At 49.7% G+C, this 14,856-nt stretch overlaps 1 protein-coding gene across 2 annotated transcripts in view; it reads left to right on the top strand.

Moving 5' to 3' along the window:
- The window catches only part of R3HCC1L (R3H domain and coiled-coil containing 1 like), a 41,202-nt gene that overhangs the window by 20,320 nt on the left and 6,026 nt on the right, over nucleotides 1-14,856 (top strand). Inside the window, exons 2-5 of one of the 2 annotated variants that reach the window (XM_063132486.1) lie at nucleotides 2,553-4,393; nucleotides 9,465-9,515; nucleotides 14,193-14,368; nucleotides 14,783-14,853. In XM_063132486.1, coding sequence (XP_062988556.1) covers nucleotides 2,567-4,393; nucleotides 9,465-9,515; nucleotides 14,193-14,368; nucleotides 14,783-14,853 — 2,125 coding nt within the window. In that variant the 5' untranslated portion in view covers nucleotides 2,553-2,566. The remainder of the gene's footprint in view (nucleotides 1-2,552; nucleotides 4,394-9,464; nucleotides 9,516-14,192; nucleotides 14,369-14,782; nucleotides 14,854-14,856) is intronic. The other variant, XM_063132487.1, reaches the window with a different exon arrangement.

Below are 14,856 nucleotides of genomic sequence, written 5' to 3'. Positions count from 1 at the left end.
GGCTTATTTCCTGGCAATAAGCGCTTTCAGCTAAACTATGCTGACATTTGGGGGAGGGTTTGGTCATTTGTCTTTCGCCTATGGTTCCTCCCACCACTGAAACGTGGGCCCCGGGAGTTTCTCTGAAATGGAATCCGGCCCTTGGGTTGAAAGAATTTCTGTATCCTTGTTCTAGACCAATAAGCTAGGTTCCCTCATGCTGCTTCTGATTTCATGGGGTGCTCTGTGTAAAGCAGGAACTGAGATGATGAGCACTTTGGTAGTCTTGGGGCCTCAGCAAATCACGACTGTGCCACTTAGAATCATAGAATAGCAGAGTTGGAAGGGGCCTACAAGGCCATCGAGTCCAACCCCCTGCTCAATGCAGGAATCCACCCTAAAGCATCCCTGACAGATGGTTGTCCAGTTGCCTGTTGAATGCCTCTAGTGTGGGAGAGCCCACAACCTCCCTAGGTAACTGATTCCATTGTCATACTGCTCTAACAGTCAGGAAGTTTTTCCTGATGTCCAGCTGGAATCTGGCTTCTTTTAACTTGAGCCCGTTATTCCGTGTCCTGCACTCTGGGAGGATCGAGAAGAGATCCTGGCCCTCCTCTGTGTGACAACCTTCTTGGAAGCCAGCCCTGCTTACAAACCATTAATTGCGCAGAAGTTCAACCAAACATGCTAACTATATGAAAATGGCTTTTCTCTCTGTGCACTAATTTCTGCCCAACCAGTTAATACGCAGCACATTAAAAGTAGGACTAACTGGGCTACACCTTATAAAGACCTGGGTAAGGGTTTGGTTTGTTTATTGAAGGGAGGCTTGTCTTGACTGATTTTGGTAGTGGAAATTTCTCTCCCCCACTTCACCAAAAAAGAGAAAATCCCATTGCCAGTTCAGTGGGGCACAGATTAGGAAATCTGGGTATAAAATAAATGTCTAGTAGGGAAACTCTTTCATCCCACCCCAGGGCTGAGACACTGGAAAGGTAACTTCTGCAGCTTTAGGCTAGGAATCAAGTATAGGCTGAAACGGCATTCTTACATTGATGTGTTGTTGTTGCGCCTGTTCTAAACCTTGCTTTTTCTATCAAACTGTCTTATCTTCCAAAAAAATCCTTTGTTTGCTAGAATAGGTTACAAACATTTGTGTAGTTATCATGAAGAACAGCCTTCCCCACCCTTTGGGCCATGTTTTGGACTTCAACTCCCACCAGCCCCAGACAGAATAGACTGGTTGGGGATGTGGGGAGCTGTAGTCCAAAACATTTGGAGAGCACCAGGTTGAACATGGAAGCAGTTAGTTTGTGTGGTGGTGGTAGTGGGGTTATGGCATTTTGGAGACAGCCATGTATTTCTAATTTTTAAGCCCTTTGAGGAGCTGAGCTTATGACAAGTGCTGTTATGGTTCCATGCAGGATACAAACAAAGCTGAGAAAAAGCCTTAGAGGAGCTTGGTTAGGGCTTGAAGTGGCTGGTGTCTAGATGCTAATGTGCAGGAGAGAGCAAGTGAAAGCTTAGTCATACCCGTCTTTCGAAATAGGAAGCCATCCTTGGATCCAGCAAATGAAAACAGCATGTCATGTTAGTTATCTGTCTTGCACCCAGTCCAAAATCACTGTGGCTTATTTGGACATGCGAATCCTGCTTCCCTGGGAGCTGCATCTGAAAATGTTTAAAGGTAGAGAGGGGAAGCCACAACAGGGGCTGGATGCCATCAAAACATCATGCAAGGCCTATAAGAAACACGCACAATGTAGTTTATTGATCCAAAAGGATAATCAAAATGCCAAGGTATTTGGCCGTAGCGCTTTCTATAGAGGAATATTTGATTCCAAGTGTAACTCAGAGTAAAGAAAGAACGTTTGAAAAGGCAGAGCTTTGTCAGTTTCAGAAGTTCTACGCTGTTATGAAATCCAGCATGGAATTACTGGTTTTTAAAAGTATGTTGCTAGGCCTCATGGTTGCAAATGAGTTTGGAAACACTGAAAAAAAAGGGAAGGCAAACACTGGGTCCCAAAATATTGAGACCCAGTGTTTCAGTCAACTAAATTACTCCTTCCTGCTCCATGTCTGACTATACCCTATTCCCTACCTCCACTGGGTATTCAGCCTCATGCCTTTTCCCTGCCCTTCTTGCCTCAGCCCCTCTGCACCATTTTCTTTTTAATTAAAAAATATACGGTGCAGTGATTGAAAATTTGAACCATGGAACCAAAATAAAGTAAGGCAAAACATCTGAACGCTGCAGTAGAATTTGGTTTCCCTTCTCACAGAATGTATGCAACCATGGTTACTTATGATGTCATAACGCCACACAGAAGGATATGCACAGATATGCCCATCCCCTTGTCCAGAGGAAATTGCTTTCTTGGCTAGTTCCCCCCATGTTTCAGTAAATCTCGTTTTTGGAAGAGGCACCATCTGGGACTTGCTCTGTTCCAGGCTTGACCCACTCCACACAGTTGGTGCCGCTGTTTCCAGGCATCCCACGTCCCTTCCACCGCTCCTCATGGACCTCTGCTGCTCTGCTGCTGCAATGGACTGACTGCTTTCCTCTCTTACAGGTGTTGGTGGCACTATGCAGCCAGATACGGAGAGGACCCGGATACGGCCCAAGAAACCAGACATGGCCCTGTATGTCCCCAGAGCACGGCGTGAGATGGCAGCCCCCAAAACCAGCCCCTCAGTGGCCCCCACTGGAAGTGGGAGGGAGGAGAGCTGTTGCCCCGTAGGGATGGAGAGCATAAAAGGATGTGAGGCAAGGCAGAGTCCCAGAGCAAGGAGAGGCCTCCGTCACAGCGGTCAAGGAGAAGCCAGCTTCCCCAAGGGAGGGAGAGGAACTTCGACCCGAGATGAGAGTCAAAGCAATGTGTTTCCCCAAAGCAGCCCAGGGGTGAAGGCACAGTCCCAGGAGAGGCTGCAATCCCAGCTGAAGCCTGAATGGTATAGACTGCTCCCTTCCTCCATCTTCCTAGACCAAACGTCCACTCCACTGCCCAGCAGCAAAGTCGAGGCAGCTCCGGAGTGCTGCCCTGCGCACTCTACTAATTTCCTGGAGAGGATGGCAAATCTCCGGCTTCAGTCAGGGCTTAGCGATGTAGACTGCCCTTGGGGACAAGAGCGCATGGTTCCGTCAGCAGAGCAGGGCCTGTTCTCTTTCCAAAGGACTTGCAGCATTGGCAGGAGCAAGCAGGCAGGAGCACTCCTCCCACACCAGGTAGGGCTGAGTGAAGAGAGTGTGCAGAAATACAGCAGGGAGAGGCTCCCGGGGCAGGGAGTGCTGAGTGAAGCTCACGCGTTGGCTAGTGAGGGAAGCCCGACGAAGCCGGTAAGCCAAGGCGATTCAGAGGTACACGAGGATCTCTCATCAGGTGAGGGGGTGTCCCGTCAAGCAGATCCAAGCGACAGTAGCATGCTGGAGCACACTGGCAAGGTCATGCTGGCTTGTACGGAGGTGGCTGAGTGCGATAGATGCAAATGCATAGATGAGAGCAACTCCAGTCAGACAGAGGTGTGTGGCCATAGCATGTTGGAAGAGGCTCAGTGGCGAGGTGTAGATCAGACAGGACCAAAGGGAGGCACTGGGGCCAAAGACGCAGGTGGGAGCACTCCTGCCCAGGCACAAGTAAGGGAGCAAGGCTCACCAGGGCATGGAGAGGAGAGTGAGAGGAGCCTGCCCCATCAGGCAGTTGAACCCGTGTCCGATCAGGTTGGGGTCAGATTGGATAATGTGTCTGAATGCAGCGTGAGTGAGAGCGCTTTGATTCAGGCAGCGGCAAGCAGCCTAACTGAGGACGCAAGCGAGCAATTCCCAGGTGCTTCAGGGGTGACTGCAGGCGAACGCTCTTCAGCTAGGGCCTCTGGGAGGTTGGACGGTCTGCCCAATTGCGTCCTTGAGGTAGTGGGGGATGAAATAGGGCAGGTGTGTGGTAGTGAGCATGAGAAGGGGGGCGGCTTCTCCCATCACACCAGCCAGTGCGAAGTGGATGCCTCTGAGGCTGCACTGACAACGGGAGGAACGGAGTTGGGCACGGATGATCCATGCACTGAGGTTAGAGGCAGTGCTGAAGCAAGCAGTTCCTTCGAGGAAGGTGCTCGCTGGTTACTGGAAGGTGCCTCCGAGAAGATGGCATCCTGTCCAGAGAGTGTTCTGGACGAAGCAGAAGCACCCTTAGGTGACACCTCTGCGGAACAGCCAACTCATGGGGATGTGGGCGTGAGGTTGTGGCATCCATCCAAGGCTGAAGGAGAAGCTGGACGGAGTGTGCCATCCAGTCGGGAGGAACCCACTAGAACCAGCGTCGGCCCTGCAACCCGCAGGGAGGAGGATGACATGGTGGAAGAGAGCTGGGATGCTCTGTTCAATGACGATGGTGAATGCCTGGATCCACACTTGCTGGAGGGGGTGAGTACTCTGGGTGATCCTTTCCCAGAAGGGGAGGGCCATGAGACCTAGTGGTGGGAGCTGCATGTGTATTGGAGTTGGGTGTGATGTGATACGGACCCTGATCAGATGACACGCTAAGCCACAGTGGTTAAGCATTTTGAGCTAAACATTGTGGTTTAGCAGGTCGTGTGAACCATTATTGCGCGTGTCATGTGAACCATTCCTAACCATAGTGGCTACATAAACCACAGTTTAAACACACTCACTAACTGTTTGCTGCAAAAGGCTTAGTGGCCTAACCATGGCTTAGCATATCATCTGAACAGGGTCACAGTCAGTTTGGGGCTGGTGCATTTTTTCCTCTGAGGTCCTGAACAGCTGGCTTGGACCCAGACGTTTTTGTCAGCCTGTCTGTATTCTGTGGTTGTGCGTCCGGCCTTTGGCACCCCTCTTTCCTATAAGATCATTGAAAAATTCAAAGCTACGTTTTCAGAGTAAACTGTGGGGATTATTCAAAATGCATATGTTCAATTTAGTCATTTATTCTGATACAGCTTCTAGATTTTTTAAAAATTATTTTTTCACTATATTTGCACTCTTTTGGAGGTGGAGGAGAGAGAGACCATACTGGGCAGTGTACAGGGTCAGGAAATTGATGACTGATGGACATGGGAAGCAAAAGGAAACCGCAGAGACCCAAAATAATCCCTCGTACCACGTACTTTACCACTGAAAACCTTGGTCAGGCTGCAATATTTTTTAAAGCATTTTTCAGAGACTGCTGACATCCTTTGAAACTTTTTCCCCCAGCCATGAGGGCTAGTAACTTCTTTCTTTAAAATTATGATGAGAGTCCAGGGATTCCGAAAAAGCCTTCACGGAGTTATGTGCTACGACGACACATTCCGGGCTGTACAGATTTCTGTTCTCTTTGATAACCATGTGGTGTGGGTCCCATATACTCTTGCCTTAAAATCAGAGGAAAATGCAAACGAAAACCTCAGTCCACTCCACACCCCGCGGGCTAGCCTGTGGAACTCTCCAACACAAGTGATGGCTGAGGAATCCTTAAACAGAGAGGGGCACCGTGATTGGCTAAGAAATGCGACATCTGCGGCAGGCTTTGCTCCGTCATGCTTGCGAAACCCGGCATGGCCGTGCCGCTGTGACACAGAAGAGAAATATACTCAGTTGACAGTATATAAAATGTGTGCAATAAAGCAGGCGGAAGTGCTGTGCGTGTTGACCGCGTTGCTGTGGAGCAGAGAGCCGTCATGATGACCGCCAGGCGTGGGGAGACGTACCGTGAAGTTTCACGGAAATGGCAGGTTTTTAATTGGCTCTGGCTTGTTAGCATATTGCCCTGTGTGGGTAGGGCTGGATGTATTGCAATGAGTAGTTCAGCACTGGGAATAGTGCAACCTTCCCTTCGGTTTATGAGGAAGGCTCGTTGCCGGCTGGATGGCTGAGAGCCCCTTATTAACGTTTAAATCAATACCATAAACCCTGTACTTTTGGAGTGACACAAAGGTACCTAAAGTAACAAAGTGTCCTAATATTGCGGCGAAGTGCATCCAGGCCTGCTTTCGGAGTCAGGGTTGATCTGAATGGATTCCACTTGCTTAATAGCTCCTCCGAACCTCTGAAATTAACTAAGCAGGCTCATTACCAAGGGTTAGCTCATAAACCATCCTAAACCCCTGGTAATGGAAGCTGTTAAAACTCCGCAGGGGCAGCTCTTACAGGAAGTGGCTCGGGGTTCACTGCTGCTTATTCCAGTCAATAATGGCATAGAAATTAAATCCCCCTTTCTAGGCAGGTAACCTGCCAATGGAAATCCAGCCCGGATCATGCACTTGGCACATATGCCACAAAGGGACCGTATGTCATTCTCACGCCTTCAGCAGAAGTGCCAGCACATCAAGTAGAACTTGTCTTCCCGAGTGTAGAAGGCGCGTCAGGAATAGAATGATCTCCCCCGCCCCGCCCCCAATCAAGGAGCAGTGCATGAACATTTCACTGAGCATGCACAGAGCTCCAGCGCCCTCTGTGTGGTGCCAGTCCTATATATTGGGAGGCACAACATCATCCACCAGTTCCCAGGCACATGCAAAGTAATCCCTGTACAAAGAAACATTTGCAGAGCCTGCCTGCCTGTTTTGCACATTTCCGCAGCTATGATGGCTAGGATGCCCCTTTGGACCAAGAAGAGAACAGGGGGAAATGTTTGCATGCTGAAAGACACCAGGAAAGGGAGAAAACAATTTAGATTATCTAGCTTAGGACGGCGTCCTTATCTTCCTTTTCTGTAAGGCTGAGTTTGCTGTATTGGTGTTGTCAAAGGGAGAGCAATAGTGCCACAGCATGGCTGGGCTTAAACAGAAACGGTGTGGCATGGAGTGGCTTCCCCGTGCTCCTACCTCCGATCTCAAGGTGGGATGCTTGGATATGTGCTGGCATGTTTGCAGTACTATGAATTCTTGCTTTATGCAATCATTTTGCTTCTTTAAACCAACTCCCTGCCTGTCTTTATAAGGAGAAGTGGTAGCAGCAAACTGTCCGCATTAGAAAGCACTAATTTTAGAAAGTCAGGGATAATTTCCTTTCAATTGTATCACAAATACCCACTTGGAGGAAAGTGCAGTCTACAGAGCTGAGAGAGTGAAGGTGATATATTTGGAGTCGATACTCTAAGGAAAACTGGGTGAGGGCTGCAAGTTGACTCTGGGGCAAGCTAAAGGAGAAACTCTGGTGACCAAGAATCACAGAGGGGGAAATTATTATAGTTTGCAGATTTCTTCTACCTCCTCGTAACTGTGGGTGCTTCCAGACAAGACTTTTGTCATGCAATCATGCTGCTTCATTAATGAAATGTTGTGGGGGTTCAGACGATGTTGACTTCCATTAATAATTGTCCGTCTTTTCCCATTGCTTCTTCCCTCCATTTTTTTTCCATGCTGTGGAAAATCCTTTAAGGAGAAAAAGATGGCATAGCTGCAGAATGCCTTCAAATTGTTAATACTAGAAACCCTCTAGCTGGAAGCACCCTGTACCTTTGTAACAGTGCCACATTCAGAGGAGACTCCAGTACAGCATGGCTGACTGGGGCATGCTGGGAATTGTAGCCGAATACATCTGGAGGACATCAGGTTGGGGAAGGCTGGCCCGTAAACCTCACTTGCCACAATGAGCCAGTGTGGTGTAGTGGCTAAAGTGTTGGACTGGGAGTCGAGAGATCTGGGTTCTAGTCCCCACTCGGCCACGGAAGCTCACTGGGTGACTTTGGGCCAGTCACAGACTCTCAGCTCAACCTACCTCAGAGGGTTGTTGTGAGGATAAAATGGAGAGGAGGAGGATTATGTACGCCGCCTTGGGTTTCTTGGAGGAAAAAAGGCGGGATATAAATGCAATAATAAATAAAATAAGAGATGGATCCAGGTTTTGTTTTAGGTGGAGACATGACCTTATTTTAAACTTGCAGGCAGGACAAAAATGATAGTGTGATGATTCTGTGTTAGGAGTATTATGTCCTCTAGAGGAATCTGTGAAGGTATTGACTTAGGGTATGTCCAGACCAGTACTCTTGTAGCACTGCATTTCATTCCAGCATTGTCCTTCATTGTCCAAGAATAAACCCTTGAGCGTTTTCCCCATATATGACCCCACTGATAGTTTGGCATGAATATATACACATTCCTCCTTGAATTGTCATTAGGGTTTCTCATGTTTTTCTTAATGAACCCTAAACTGTTTGTGATTGCACCAATATCCCGGCACATATTTACCTCAATCCACTTCATTAGATTTGATTCCTTCTCCCACCCATCCCCAAAGGAGAGGACCATGGGTCAAGCTTGTGAAATAGTGAGTCTCTAAGACCATGAAGTAGCTAGATTTATTGTCTGCTAAGAGAATTTAGCAGACACCGTTTAAAAGTGTCCAGGCAAATGAGTGCAATGCTGGAAATTCACCTTAAAAAAACAACAATACGGGGTTTGATAATGAAAGAGAGAAGGTAGGACAATAGCTGTGAAAAGGGACAGCACAAGACTTCTGTCAAGACCAATTACACAAAAGCTTGTATCTCTTTAATGAGGTACAAGATTTTGTGTGGATAAAACAAGACTTGGGTTGCACACTGTGACGGATCCTGGGACGTGGTGTGAACTGTAGCCCGCTTCCTTGTGTGAAAATCAGTATCAGAACATGCAAAACACAAAGAGCAAAAAAAAAAAAAACTCAAACACCTGCCTCTAACAAACGGTACATTCACACCAGCAATTATTCCTGAACTCATCACACCGTTCACTGTGGTTCACACACCTGCTTTAGGTCAGTTTGCATCTGCCCTGCAGTAAAATCATTCACTAGCATGTTTTAAACTACTGTAGGGAAGTTCCTGCCTTAGGGGGTGAAATACTGCTCCTCTAACTGTGAATATACTCAGATGGTAGGTATCAGAGGATCTCTGAGTGTTTGAGAAATGTGGTAGTGACAATTCACAGGCAAGATTCCTGCGAAGTCCGGAGTTTGGTTTTTCTTCTGCAGCTCTAGCCTCTGTTGATGCAGATATGCACGTATCCATATCTTCCTGGTTATGTTTAAAAAAGAATAAGATGAGATAAAAATAGAGGGTGGAAGAAAAGCAGCAATCTTGAGAAAACAACTCATGTCTAAATAAAGCTGTGTTTCCACCCCAGTGAAAACCTTACTGTAGTTCCTTGCACCAAGGTCAATTTAACTCGTTTTGTTGTGTAGGACCTGCATTGGGGTATGTGATAGTGAGAATTAGGAGGAGAGCAATCGGATCTTGGCAGACCCCAACGGAGGGGCTTTGCGTGGGTTTATGGCTCGTGTGTGAGCGCTGTGGTGCAGATGTGTTTACACAAGAGGGACAGGGAAGCGGTACTGCTTGTTCTGTGTGTCTGTGTGGGAGGAGAGTGAGCCCAGCTGTGCACACTTGCCTGGGAAATAGGGGAGTGTTTGTGCGTGTTTTAGGCGATATGTTTGGGATTGACATTTGGGCACTGTGTATATTTGAAGGTTGCCTTCTACTGGCTTAATGCTGTGGCATTTCCTCCCTACCTAGAAACTGCAGCTGCTCTTTGCTGGGAAGGATTCTGCCCCTCTGGGAAAAACAGTAGGAGTTATTCCCTTTGAGCAACACCCTGTGTTCACTGAACAGGGGAAAACTGGGGGTTTGCTCTAGGACTGGGGTGTTTGAACCTCCAAGTCCTATTTTTCATTTTTCAAAAGCTAATTTGGAAGGGTCACCAAAAGGCCATCCAATCCAACCCCATTTATTTTGGCTTGCCCAAAAAAACGACATGTTTCCTTCACTCAGAAAAAAAATATGTTTGTTTATTTTCCAAAACAGAAGTCATCTCTTCTTGTTTTTAGAACGTTTTCTTCTCTGGCCACTGTGCTGCAACATGGCTGTCTTTGCAGGCTGCTCACCCAAGTGCAGTGCAGTCGGTGGTGTAGTGGAACCAAAACTCAGAGGGAGGCAGCAGCAATTTTTCATTAGCTGGGATGTTGACACCCATCTGCCACCCCCCTCAGAATTCTCTGCTCCAATTCTCATAGTCGCTGGGGAGAAATAAATTTCCCCAGCACCAAAATATTGTTCCCTGTTGTAATGCAAAGTATTTTGAGGTGACTTGGTCTGGAATGGCCAATTCAGACCTACTAGCTTCACAAAAGACCTGCTTCCTGGTGGAGTTAAAAATGGCTTTGTGGATATGGATCAATCCAGCTGCCTGCATTTTTGGACTCTCCTGAGTGCAGTGGGGTAGGGGTGGCACAGTTCTGGCGTGTGGCTCATGATGTGCCTGCACTTCAACATTTTCCACTACACCACTGAGGGCAGTGCATTCCTCGGGTCACCCGTGGAAGAAATGTAGGCATAGGAAATACAGTTCCTACACGGAGAATCATTTTGGGCAATGTCTGTTTTTACGCTTGGAGTAATTATAACTATCCAGCCCTGTGTGCATGGGGGAGGGGGGTGATTAACACAGGGTGTCAAGGGTTCTCATTCATACATCTCAGTGAGATGGCTGGATCTCCCCATGGGAAGGAGTCTTCTCCGGCCCCTAGTGCTGCGCCTCCCTGCCCCACTCCACCCCCCACATGTTTTCCTGACTGTCTTCTCTGTCTCAAAGGCTGAAAAAGCGAGCAGCAGTCCTCGTGCTGTCCTGCTTGCTCGGAACGCACACCGGCACGGATAAATCTTTGGAGAGCGTTGAGCCGTGGCAGACAGTCTTCATTTCCTGTGTCCTCTTGCTCCCTGCTGCCTGTGCATCCGCCGCCAGGCCCTTTCCCAGCACAGGAGAGCTCTTGAACATTAGCGATCTCTGGGAAGGAGACTGAGAACAGGAGGCTGGGACTGTGTTAATGCGGCACGAGGGTGCACAGTTCCTGTAAGCAACCCAAGACAGGAAACTCCAGCATTAATGGGCTCACGCTCTCAGTGGTGTGTGAACCATTGCAAACGTACTTGTGATAGCACAGCGCCACGTGCCCGCTGCATTGCCTGGTGCGTGCATGCACTAAATAGCAGCAGCAGCCTAGCAGGCTCACGTTGGTCAAGGCTGAAGTTGTGCAGAGACGCCTGCTGCAGGCCCGGCTTTAAGAAGCCCCCTCTCTCCCTCGTTTCCAGCGGGCTCTGTAGGCACATTCAAATTCTTGCGTCTTGTGAACTGCAGCACTCGTACTGGTCACCCTCCATGCTAAGCAGGCAGCCCATAGCCTTCAGAGTCCCCTCTGCTGCACCCAATGGTTTGTGAAGGGCAGGGGTGCTCATGCATTATGCACTCCATAGTTTTTGATAATCTGCCATGCGGCTTGGTATAATGAGCACCCTGCTCCCTCAAGCATTGCGTAGACCTGGTCCTCCTGGGACAGGACATCATCGTCTTGCTCACTTGGGCTCCTGATGCTCAGCTCTTAAACCCACCAAGTTGCTCAGGTTGCTCTTAAACCCACCAAGTCACATTCTCCTTTCTCCCCCCTCTTGCTCCTGCTCCACCCTTCCTGTCTGATTCTTACACGCTCCACCCACTCACAAACTCACCTTCCTGGCGAAATTTTCTGAATTACTGTCTTTTATTGACCGAAGGGGGCTGGAATTTATAGACTCTCCCTGCACAGCCGTGGCTTGTGCTGGTGCAGGTGCCTTGAGAAGCAGACAGGAGCCTGCTTGAATTATAGACTCCCTCGCCGACGGGACATGTGCTGATCTGGGCAGCTTAGGGACCCTGCACAAGTGTTCTGCTAGCAAAGCACCAGCAGATGGGTCCTGCATCCAGTTATCCATCTCCCAGCAGCCGTGGGTGGCTCTAGAGCAGCCTTCCTCAACCTGGGGCGCTCCAGATGTGTTGGACTGCATCTCCCAGAATGCCCCAGCCAGCTGGCTGGGGCATTCTGGGAGATGCAGTCCAACACATCTGGAGCGCCCCAGGTTGAGGAAGGCTGCTCTAGAGCCAGCTCCAGGCTTTTGAGGGCCCTTGGGCAAGGCACCTTCGACAGGGCCCGGTCCTCCGTGAGAATACCTTCTCATTGCCATTGTCGCCAGCTACTATAGCTCCTCGTCCTTTTTCTCATCCTTGCTGCCACTGGTTTGCTGGACTAGCAAAGAGCCAGTGAGCAAGAAGGCAGGGGCCCCCTCCTGCTCCTCCTCCTCACCACCACTGTTGTCTGGACCAGAGCGAGAGGCAGGTGAACAAAAGGAGGTTGCAGTGGAGAAGAAGAGGGGCAAGTCCAAGTCCAAGGGGCTCTTGCCAGGGGGCCCCTGTGGATGTGTGGGCCCTCAGCAGCAGGGGCCCAATGAAGCCTACCCTTGGCGCTGGGTGTTTTGGCATGCTTCGGGAGGGGGGAGGGCCGCCAGCCTTTGGAGGGGCTTCTGAATGGCTATGCCAAGGCTCTTTAGGGCGGGGATTCTTGCCCATCTGGCCGTTGCATTGCAGGTCAGGAGTCAATAGCAAGGTTTTCCTAGCATGAGCCCTGCCAGCATCTTGTGATGTTCCCACAGGCTTTGGTTCCTCCCCTGCAAGGACAAGAGTCGGGTTTGCCTGACCTTCCCCTCTCTGGGGAACCATGGCAAGCAGTGCCATTTTCTTGTGAAAAATTACAACTTCTGTATTTTCATATTTACAAAAACATCTTCTGCATTGCCTTTTGGTGCTCACAGGGGTCCCCCAAGGCAGTTTGCAACAATTAAAATCTCACTGATGTTCAAACTGGATTGAATTTAAAAAGCCAGAATAAAACAGACCTGGAAAAGGCAAGATTAAAACGCACGAAAAGCCTGGCAGCATAAAAATGCCTTAACTGCCTGTTTAAAGGACAACAGGAGAGAGGCCAGTCCAATCTGCCTTGAGAAGGAGTTCCAGAATTGAGGTGCTGCCTCTGAAAAGGCCCTGTGCCTTGCCTCCACCAATCACACCTATCTTGACAGCAGAGTGCAGAGCAAGGCCTCCAAAAACAACCACAACTGACAGGCAGATGGATGTGGGGGGAGGTGGTCCTTCAAGCATCCTGCTCCTAAGCTACTAAGGGCTTTATAAGTAATAACCAGCACCTTGAATTGGGCCCGGAAATGAATCAAAAGCCCAGTTACAATGCATAGCTAGCTGTAGTTACCAAATAGTTTTCAAGGGCACCTGCATGTAGAGCGTGTTGCAGTAATGGCAGAGTAACTCATGTTCCCTTAGAAGCAGTTTGTGAGGTCAGCCTGTGTCAGGCTCCCATTCTTCTCCCATTCGTGGTTCAGATGCTCCACATCATCACTGGAATTGGGGACCAACTGCACTTGAATCCTTCCCTCATCACCTGCTGAGCCTCTCTTTTAAAATAGAAGGCAGACAGACACTGGCTACTGTATATTATCATCATCATCAACTGTTCTGTATTAATGTATTCCAGTCTCCCCGAACTTGGTGCCCTCCAGATGTTTTGGATTACAACTCCCATCACCCCTGATCATTGGCCATGCTGGCTGGGGCTGATGGGAGTCGTCCCAACCATCTGGAGGGCACCAGGTTGGGGAAGGCTGATGTGTTCCCTGGCTCAGAGTCTGCTGAGGCAGTAGCCAGCCCAATGAGTACATGAGTGCAGGCAGGTCTTCCCCCACATGGCACCACCTTGCCCTGTTTAGCTTTCTCCCTGCTGGGTCTCGGCCCTGTCCCTTTCCTTCCCTCTCCTATACTCCTTCAAGACTTACCTGGGGTGGGTGGGAGTGGCTGCCATACCTGCCGTATCAGCTCAGTTTTTCAGCTGCCTTGGGAACCTATTTGGGTGCAACCTCATCCCCTTCTGTGCAGTGTTGAGCAGGCAGGATGCCGACGTATTGGGAGTGAGGGCCCTCTCCAGCTTCCTCCCCTGGAAAGAACGAGGACCCCCCTCCCTTGAACTGGTGAAATGGTTAATGGGGAAAGTATGCAAGCAGCAGGAGGCACCTGATCGATAACTCCCCATCTCCCGTGGGCCATCAATCCTTCTCCAGCGCAGGAGCCCACGGCTCCATCAATCAGTCACTGCACCCACTCCCAGGCTGCCAAAGGGCTCAGGGGCTGGGATGCGCCAAGACACTTGGCAGCCGGAGGCTGTGCATGCCTGTCGTCTTGTGGGGGGATCTGGTTCGATGGCTTAAAGGGCCCCTTCTAACTCTTCTGTGATGGTAGGCTAAGGACCAGCTCCCTGAAATGGCACCAGGGATCCGTCTGTGGCCTCTGCTGCTTTGGGGCAAGAGGAGGGCCTCTTTCTGATGTGTCACATGCACATCTGGCTCACCGTTGTTCACTGCTCTTCCTTCCAGCTCTCGGTCCCCAGTCCACCCGCCACAGGGCTACAGGAGCCACGCTTTGACTACTACAACTACTCTCCCACTGATCTGGACTTGAGCGACTCTGAGCTGCCGCACGTCATTGAGATCTACGACTTCCCGTCCGAATTCCGCACTGAGGACCTTCTGCGTGTCTTCTGCAGCTACCAGTGAGCAGTTCGTCCCCATCTCTCACACTGCCCCTTCCCCTTCCCGCTGAAGCGCGTGATGGCTGCTTTCACTTTGGGTTCTCCCTTCTGTGGCCAGCTAACAAAACAAAAAGGAAGTCCTGAGCTCAGCTGCTTGAGTGGCCTCCTTTGCTCTGGTCTTACAGACCCAGAGCATCACCTGAGCTCCAGAGGTGTTGCCTGGCTCAAAGTCACTGCTGCCAGCCTTGCTACCCATCAAGGGAGAGCTCTATCAGTACTAATACCATGTCCCATCCTCCAGTGAGAAGTTCAGAGCGAATGGGCCATGCCTCCCTGGTTATGTGTCACCTTTTGAGCACCCGTCATGGCTGCACACAACGCCCCCACCCCGGTAAATGTCCTGAAATCCCCAACTTCCTCTTTCTCCCTCACCAGGAAGAAAGGCTTTGACATTAAGTGGGTCGATGACACACATGCCCTCGGTATCTTCTCCAGCCCCATCACAGGTA

The sequence above is a fragment of the Elgaria multicarinata genome, chromosome 8, assembly GCF_023053635.1.
Source record: "Elgaria multicarinata webbii isolate HBS135686 ecotype San Diego chromosome 8, rElgMul1.1.pri, whole genome shotgun sequence".
NCBI lineage: Eukaryota > Metazoa > Chordata > Lepidosauria > Squamata > Anguidae > Elgaria > Elgaria multicarinata.
The sequence above is the reverse complement of the archived record's forward strand: the minus strand, read 5'-3'. Positions and strand labels throughout refer to the sequence as shown.